Below are 8,891 nucleotides of genomic sequence, written 5' to 3' on the forward strand. Positions count from 1 at the left end.
AAAGAGAAGGAAAGGGTTTAAAATGAGCGTGTCAAACAAGCCCCCTCCCGGCCCCTGAGCAAAGCCAGGTTCTGACCATGACTGGGAAAGGGTGCTGGCCCATCCATCTGCTGCCAGCTGAGTGCCTGGGAGAGTTTCCTGTGACCAAGGGCTTCTTCCCTAATATGTGTTGTCCTCATGGTATCTCCATTGCTCTGACAGCTAGCCACAGCATACCCAATCCAGAGCAGAGCTTGAATGAACACATGCTCAACCATCACAGTGTTGCAGAAAGCCGGGCCCCTAAATCTGAGTGTCCACAGCTGCTGGCTTCTTGTTTTTTCTTGATACGGTTTCTTTACGTATCCCTGGCTGTCCTGAAATTCTCTCAGTAGACCAGTGGGGTTAAAGGCATTCATCACCACTATCTAGCGGTTGGTTTGTTTGTTTGTTTGTTTGTTTGTTTGTTTGTTTGTTTTTGAGACAGGCTTTCATTATGATGTAAACCAGGCTGGCCTCGTAAATTCCTGAGACCCTCCCAAGCACTGGAAGTAGTAGAATTAAAGGTGTGTGCTACCACACCAGGCCTCGACTGCTGACTTCTTTTTTTTTTTTTTTTTTTTTTTTTTAAGATTTATTCTATGTATGTGAGTACACTGTAGCTGTCTTCAAACACACCAGATGAGGGCATCGTTTATCATTACAGATGGTTGTGAGCCACTATGTGGTTACTGGGATTTGAACTCAGGACCTCGGGAAGAGCAGTCAGTGCTCTTAACCACTGAGCCATCTCTCCAGCCCCGACTTCTGACTTCTTAATACTGAATAGACACAGTCCTGGTGCCTGTTAGCAGTAGCAGGACATGTCACCTGTGAAGCTACATCAGTGGAAGAAGGCTAGACTGGGCAGGCCTCAGAGCGCTTGAAGAGACCAATCTGAGCCAATCCCGTTATCCAGAGCCACTCTGGGACACAGAGATGACAGGATTATAGGCCTTTGGGTGTAGCTCTGTGCTAAGCATTGATTTCTATATGTAAGGCTGGTTCAGCACCAACGTCACGAGAAATGTGTGAGTGAAGTTTGGAGCACTCTGGGCCAGCCGGCTCAGGGAGGTTACATTTGAAAGAGCTTGGGAGGCTGTTGAAGTATGACAGGCTGTGGTGTGTTCACCTCTCACTGGGTGACACTTGGCAGATGGGCCTGAGGACTGGGAGGGAACTGGTATAGCATTGCATCACAGTGTACAAAGTACTGACGGCATCTGCTGTGCCAGAGCTCCTTACCATCTCAGCGCCTTAGCTGACTGCGACTTGACTTGTTCAACCCAGAATTTTCTATCCAAATACAACTGCCATCAGCATCCTTCACCACTCATCTCAGGAGGCAAGGTGGCGCTGCGCACCGTGTGATAGCACAGACATGAATGGCCCAGCATGCACTGTCAGCCATGACCTCCAGCCGCTGCTTTGGAACTTTCTAGAAGAAATGGGCTTCGTGGGCAGAAAGAACTCTGAAACTTTGAGGCCAGCCTGGGCTACATAGTGAGTTGCAGGCCAGACAAGGATATTTAGAGAAACAAAAAAATCTTTAGAAGACCCAGAACTTGGTCAGCGTTGCTCCTGTGTACAGCCAGGGTTCCAGGATCAGATAGATGGCAGTAAATGTCAGGTTGACAACAGGACTTAGCCATGAAAGATATCACCAAGTGCTGGGCAGAGCATACTAAGTCGCTCCAAGGGTGTGCCAGGCAGGTTTCTCTAGATCGCTGTTTCCCAACCTGTGGGTCGTGACCCTTTGGGAACCACATACCGGGTACTTACATTGCAATTCATAACAGTAGCAAAATTGCATTGCTGAAGTAGCAACGAAATAATTTTACAGTTTGGGGTTACTACAGCATGAGGGAAACTGTATTAATAATGGGAAGGTTAGGTGGACAGCTACTCCCATGAAATTCCAGGATAATGGCTACAGCAGCTTTTGTCACCACTGGCCTGGTTTCATTTCTGTCGTTTGATAGAATGCCCTGTCAAGAGGAAACTGAGGAAGAAAGAGTTTACCTTACCTCACAGTTCAGAGACGTTCTGTCCTCGTAGAGAGGAAAGTCAAGACAGGATGTAGTCCTGTCACATCCACAGTGAAGAGCAGAGAGATGCTGATGCCACTCAAGCACGTTAGCTTTCTCAGCACAGTGCTAGCAGCAGACGTGAGCAGATGCTGGGGTGCAGTGGCAGCCCCTCCGAGGGTGTGCCAGGCAGGAACAAAACCTCCTGTCTGTCAGATCTGTGACCAAGGGGCTCCCGAGTCCACCTCGGGGCCTTGTGGCCTACATAAACGGAGAAGAGCACAAGATCAGAAGCAGCCTGTAGTAGGCACTTGACTGGCCTGTTCCTGATGGCCTCAGGAGTCAGAGCCTCCATGACAAGCCTACAAAACTCCAATGTCACCGTTTCCAGAAATGAGCTGTGTTGAGAATACCTGGATGGGGCCTGGTGAATGGTCTGCTAGGTCATTTTGCTTGGTTTGTTTTGTTTTTTGTCTGTTTGTTTTGGTTTTGATTTTGGTTTTGGTTTTTTTTGGGTGTTTTGTTTTGTTTTGGTTTTTTGTGGTGCTGGGGTGGAACCCAGGGTCTTAGGCAAACACTCTGCTGATGAGTTCTATCAGGTCCAGCCATTTAGAATTTCCCTTGAAAATGTATATGTACTTTTCTGGGTTTTTATTATATTTACTGCCTACTTCTCACACTAACTCATTGTCTGCCTCTACCTCCTAACTTTTTCCCCTTTTTTTTTTTCTTTATAATCCACCAAGACCAATTTGTGCTGACCATAGACTAATAGTATGGAGTCCACTGGAACATGATATTTGGTTGGTTGGATTTTTGAGATAAGGTGTCACTATGTAGCATTGGCTGGCTGGCTTGAAACTGCCTATGTAGACCATGCTAGCCTCAAAACTCACAGGAGTCCTCTGCCTCAGCCTCTGCTTCTCGAGCATTAAAATGAAGGGTGTACACCATGACCTCAGCCTGTTTTGAATTTAGGGAAATACTTTGTTTTTTGTGGTTGGTTTGGTATTTTGGGGCAGGCTCTGGATAGCCCTGGGTGTTGTGGAACTCACTCTGTAGACTAGGCTGTCCCCAGACTCAGAGATCCAGGGGTCTCTGCCTCCCAAGTGCTGGGACTAAAAATGTGTGCCCCCAGCACCCGACTGACTTTAGGACTTAAAAGAAGAGGGAGAGTGAAGGTCGAGGTCATTCTCGACTACACAGCCAGTCAAGAGTCCACCCTGGGCCACCTGAGAAAGAACGAGAGTCAGGACTCACTGCCGCAAGGACCCCTCCTGCCCTCAGAGCCCAGCCTCTTGACCCCAGTGGCCATAGCTTCCTCTTCTCTATTCACCCGCTTGTCCTGCCATTTGGGAACTTTGAGGCACTGGACGATTGTAGGTCAGGTGACTGACCAGGGGACAGGTACATCCTGGCCCCTTGCACCAGCCACTCAGAGAGCCTAGGAAGCCTGGTTCGCTTGCTCTGCTGGTGGTGGCTCTACCTGCTCCTTAGGTGCAAAGCCTGCTTACATTGCTTACCACGGGAACCATTAAGATGAGGACTGTAGGAACGAGCCAGGACCGCTGCCAAGGTAGCCCCAAACACACTCCATCCTTGTGGGAAGTAGCAGCTGTCCCTGTGGAGAGCCGAGGACACAGCTGTGTCCATCCTCTTCCCTCTTGGGGTTTGTTCCCAATGCCCTGGCTCCGCGGGGATTGTAACGTCAGGAAGGTACCTGTCATGTTCTTCATGGTCAAGTAAGTGTGGTTTCTGTAGTACAGGAAACAGAACAAAAAAAGAAAGAAAGTTGGATGGGATGGCTGTGGTGGCAGAAGCCTTTATCCCAGCACTCAGGAGGCAGAGACAGGTGGATCTCTGTGAACTCAGGCCAGCCTGGTCTACAGAGTGAAACTGTTAATGGTAAGAAGAGTGGCCTGGGTATGTGCACCCTCATGAGGATGGCAGTGTGCACTGCTTCCATGGCTGGACTTAGAGATGTCACTGGACTTCACACACATGCTACCAGTGGACCTTGTTATCTGTCAGGGATGTACTAACAGTCAAAAGACCTCAGATACTCAAATAAGTCCCAGAGCAAACATGGAGTGCTAGCCTTCAATCCCGGCAGTTGGATGGAGACAGGCTGCTCTTTTGAGTTTGAGCCCAGTCTGTTCTGCATAGTAAAACACTTTCTCAGAAAGATGAGGAACTACCAGGTCTTTAAATTCGCATCCTCTGCCCTTGTGTAGTAATACAGTGTGTCTCTGGGGTGATGGACTAATGCCCGGGAGTGACACACACTATGTCACCTTGCAGCAGTAGTGGACGTCAGCTCAGTGAGGTGTTCATTCAGCTCCCCTCTCGCAAGGAACTTCCTGAGTACTATGAGCTCATCCGGAAACCTGTGGACTTCAAGAAGATCAAGGTGCGTGGGTGCTGAGAATCTGGGGCTGTGGGAGGACGGCCAGGTCAAAGTGACAACATGGGTGGGCAGGAGGCCATGGTGCCCAGAGTTAGGCCTCCCTCCCTCCTTCTCTCCCCACAGGAACGCATCCGAAACCACAAGTACCGCAGCCTCAATGACCTGGAGAAGGACGTGATGTTGCTGTGCCAGAATGCTCAGACCTTCAACCTCGAGGGCTCCCTGGTGAGCGTCCCACTGCTCTCCCTGCAGCTGGAGGGGTTTGTGTGCCTAACTTGCACAGTTGGGGCTGTTGCACTGTTGCCGAGAGCAGTAGTCTAGGGCCGCACATTGCTGCCCCGCAGGGTCTCTGCACTACATGTGTGACTGAGGAGGGTGGGTGCAGTGGAGTGTTACAGGAGCCGTGGACCACTGAGTGGGTGATGAGAATGCAGCCTGCATCTGCGGGAGCTTCGTGCTGCCGAGCTTCCTCTCTAGCCCACGTTGCAGTTGTGTTATCTCTAGTTCTCTCAACGCTCTTGAAAGGCGCCCTGTACTAGGTGTCCTTTCTGTGACTAAGTAGCTGGCAGTGGTCCCCATCCTGCTTCTGGCATATTCCTCCCACATCTGGGAGGGGTGGCTTCCAGGAGATTGGTTTTGCTTTATTGGGTCAAGCAAACACCATGCCCACAGGATTTCATGTTTCTAGCACCATTTCTCTTTGTAGACATCAGGTCCTTGAAAAGTAGACTGAATGAGGGAAACCGGCCAGCACAGCCCTCCCAGCCCCTCCCCCCTTCAGGGCGTTTGTCATCTGGGGAAGGTTGTGGGGTGGCCCAGCTGAGCAGCAGCTCCAGGAGGCTCACAGGCTCTGTGTCCTTGCAGATCTACGAGGACTCCATCGTCCTGCAGTCTGTCTTCACCAGCGTGCGGCAGAAAATCGAGAAGGAGGATGACAGTGAAGGCGAGGAAAGCGAGGAGGAAGAAGAGGGCGAGGAGGAAGGCTCTGAGTCTGAGTGTGAGTAAGGGGGGAGGGCAGAGCTGCTGCAGGAGCCACCACTGACCAAGATGCCCCCACCAGTGCCTTACTTAACAGTTGGCTTCCTTACCGCCCCACAGCCCGCTCTGTCAAGGTAAAGATCAAGCTGGGTCGAAAGGAGAAGGCCCAGGACCGACTCAAGGGGGGCAGGCGGCGGCCAAGCCGGGGGTCCCGGGCCAAGCCTGTCGTGAGTGACGATGACAGTGATGAGGAGCAGGAGGAGGTAAGAGCATTGTAGCCATTCTCACCCTAGCCAGTCCCAGATCCAGGCCACTCTAAAGATGGGTAAACTGAGGCTCAGCGTTCTGTAACCTAGGCTCTGGGTACCTGGTGCAGCCAGCAGAGTAGCTAGGCAGGACAGGCCAGGATGGGTCTGTGTCTATGTCTGAGGAAGGCAGGGCCACCGGATACTGGAAGCCTTCTGCTCTACTCTGCCATGGGACACAGGCTGGGTCCACAGGCTTCTGCTCTGTCTTATATGGGGCGGTTTACACAAAAGATCAGTGAATTAAAAATAAAGAAGGCTGCAGAAATGGCTCGGGGTTAAAGCACTGGCTGCTCATCCAGAGAACCCAGGTTCAATTCCCAGCACACACATAGAGACTCATAGTCATCTATAATTCCTGTCCCAGGGGGTCCAGTACCCTCTTAAGGTTTCTGTGGACACCAGGCACACATGACACACAACATACATGCAAAAAAAATACACACATCAAAATAATTTTACAAAAATGGGGAGGGGCTAGAGAGATGGCTCAGTCCTTAAGAGCATTACTGCTTTTGTGGAAGATCAGTTCAGTTCCCAGCACTCACGTGGGTGGTTCACAACTGCCTGTAACTCAGGCACCAGGACATCCCGGGCCTCTGACCTCCTTGGCACTGCATGCACACAGACATATGTCCATACACTACATAAGTAAAAATAAAATAAAATAAGCCAAATATGACCATCATAGTCCAACACCTTCATTCACAGCAGTCAGAGGCAGAGGCAGGGAACTGTCTGTGTTTTAGACCCGGCATGGTACACATAGCAAGTTCCAGGCCAGCCAGGGCTATATAGAGACTCTTAATTTTTCTTTTAAGGGCTTTCTTGTTTATTTATTTGGGGTTTAACTGTTGTCTTTGTATATAGATATTTTGCCTGCATGAATGGATGTATGCCTAGTGATCATGGAGGCAAGAAAAGAGCATTGGACCTCCTAGAACTAGAGTTCCAGGGTGTTGGGAGCCACTGTGTGGGTTTTTGGGAAGGAATTCATGTCCTTTATAAGAACAGCCAGTTCTTAACTACTGAGCAGTCTCTCCAGCCCTCAAACTAAAGTGTACTAAAATAGCAGCTGTGGGCATAGTGGTGAGCACCTGAGCACCTCTGGTCCCAGGACTCGGGAGGGAGAAGCAAGATGATCAGGAGGTAATGACCACCCTTGGCTGCCTAGCAAGTGTGAGGCCAATCTGAGCTCTATTAGACAGATACCAAAGTGGCAGTCAGAAGACAACATGTTCATTCTCAAGAATGGCTGTAATGAGCTGGCTGTGGCGTTCCATGGTGGCCTGTCCTTCACCCCCAAGCCTATTTGTCCCATAGAACAGGCCCAGTGTTAACCGAACTATCATGGCACAAAGCAGGGTCCAAGTTTTGATGCAGCTTTCTTTTTTGCAGCCTTAAGATAATTTATCCCTTAAGATCCAAGGTCCTTCCACAACATTGAAAACACTGTGGCATCAGAGAGCACCTAGGAGCACCCTACTCACAAACGATATATGCCCTGTTCTTTCAGGACCGCTCAGGAAGTGGCAGCGAGGAAGACTGAACCAGACATTCCTGAGTTCTGACCCCGAGGCGCTCGTCCCGGCCAAGATGGAGTAACCCTTAGCAGTGATGGGTAGCACCAGATGTAGTTTCGAACTTGGAGAACTGTACACATGCAACCTTCCACATTTTTAGGCAGAGAAGTATAGGCCTGTCTGTTGGCCCTGGTCTGGCCTCGAGTCTCTACCAGCATTAACTGTCTAGAGAGGGGACCTCCTGGGAGCACCATCCACCTCCCCAGGCCCCAGTCACTGTAGCTCAGTGTGGATGCATGCGCGTGCCGTCCACTCCTTGTACTGTATCTTACTGGACAGGGCCGACTCTCCGGGAGGCTCACAGGCCCCGCGGGTATGTCAGTGTCACTGGAGTCAGACAGTAATAAATTAAACCAATGACAAACCATCACTGGCCTCCCTGGACTCCTTGTTGTCAGTAGTAGGGCCTGGGGCCTCAGAGAAGAAAGACCTTTAGGAACTGGGTCTAGCTTAATGGCAAAGTACTGGCCTTGCCAGGGGTACAGGTTAGGATTTGCATCCCTACCACCCACACATCCCAAGTCGGTAAGCTGTGGATCCAAGTGAGAGCCTCCACCTCAGTATAGGGTGGAAAGCAATCAAAGATTATGCCTAACATCCACCTCTGGCCTTCATGTGCAAATGTACATACGTGTACACACACACACACACACACACACACACACACACACACGGAGGCTGTCTGTCCGTCGTTTGGGGAAGTCCCACCATAGGTGAAAGTACCTCTAGCACAAAGCCACCAGCGCAAGCTCAGGCTCTGATGTAGTTCAGCAGTCCTGTGCTATGAGGGAGGCACAGGGAAGAACCCCTGGCTGCTGTCCACCTCGCATGCCAGGCAGTGACTGAGACGCTGCTTCAAGTGAACCAGAGCCAACACCCACTATTACCCTCTTAACGCCATGCACGTGCCTTCACATTTGAGTGTGTGTGTGTGTGTGTGTGTGTGTGTGTGTGTGTGTGTGTGTGTGTGTGTGTTGGACATTTTATGTGTGAAGTTTTGCATGTGTGTATATATGTGCACCAAGTATGTTTCTAGAGCCTGCAGAGATCAAGAGAGAGGGCATTGGATCTGGAACTGGAAGCACACATGACTTGGTGTGGGTGCTGGGAACCAAACGGTGGTCCTTTGTGACAGCAACAGCAGTTGGTGCTCTTAACCACTGAGCCATTTCTCCCATCCAAAAAGTTGTGTTCTTTTTTTTTTTTTTCCGGAGCTGAGGACCAAAGTTGTATTCTTTTAAAGGAAGACTTGCCTTGGTTCTGGCTGCAGCCCTTTTGCCTTCCAGCTCCATTACTGCTCAGTCTACCCATCCGTGCCCCAGGGGAAGTGTTCTGTTCCACTCCAGAGTGGGAAGTTTTCCCCAGAGTCTTACATCTCGGAAGGGAAAGGCCCTGGAAGTCTGGGACCAAGGAGTACCACAGAGACAAACTGTACAACACACCTCACAGGAGACTTTCTGGGAGGGAAAAATCCAAGAGCACCAGTGGCTGCAGAGACTGAAAGGTCTCTGATTTCAAGGCCTACGTAGTGAATTCCAGGACTCATAGAATTCATACATAGGCCCTGTCTCAA

At 50.3% G+C, this 8,891-nt stretch overlaps 1 protein-coding gene across 10 annotated transcripts in view; it reads left to right on the forward strand.

The window, feature by feature from the left end:
• Smarca4 (SWI/SNF related BAF chromatin remodeling complex subunit ATPase 4) overlaps positions 1-7,688 on the forward strand; it is a 91,619-nt gene extending 83,931 nt beyond the window's left edge. For 6 of the 10 annotated variants that reach the window (XM_087560319.1, XM_087560316.1, XM_087560324.1 and 3 more), the window contains 5 exons: positions 4,347-4,455; positions 4,576-4,677; positions 5,317-5,449; positions 5,551-5,693; positions 7,252-7,685. In XM_087560319.1, coding sequence (XP_087416445.1) covers positions 4,347-4,455; positions 4,576-4,677; positions 5,317-5,449; positions 5,551-5,693; positions 7,252-7,284 — 520 coding nt within the window. In that variant the 3' untranslated portion in view covers positions 7,285-7,685. 10 annotated transcript variants of the gene reach the window in all.
• Positions 7,689-8,891: the final 1,203 nt, after the last annotated feature.

This window comes from Rattus norvegicus, chromosome 8, assembly GCF_021556685.1.
Source record: "Rattus norvegicus strain SHRSP/BbbUtx chromosome 8, alternate assembly SHRSP_T2T, whole genome shotgun sequence".
NCBI classification, from domain to species: Eukaryota; Metazoa; Chordata; class Mammalia; order Rodentia; family Muridae; genus Rattus; species Rattus norvegicus.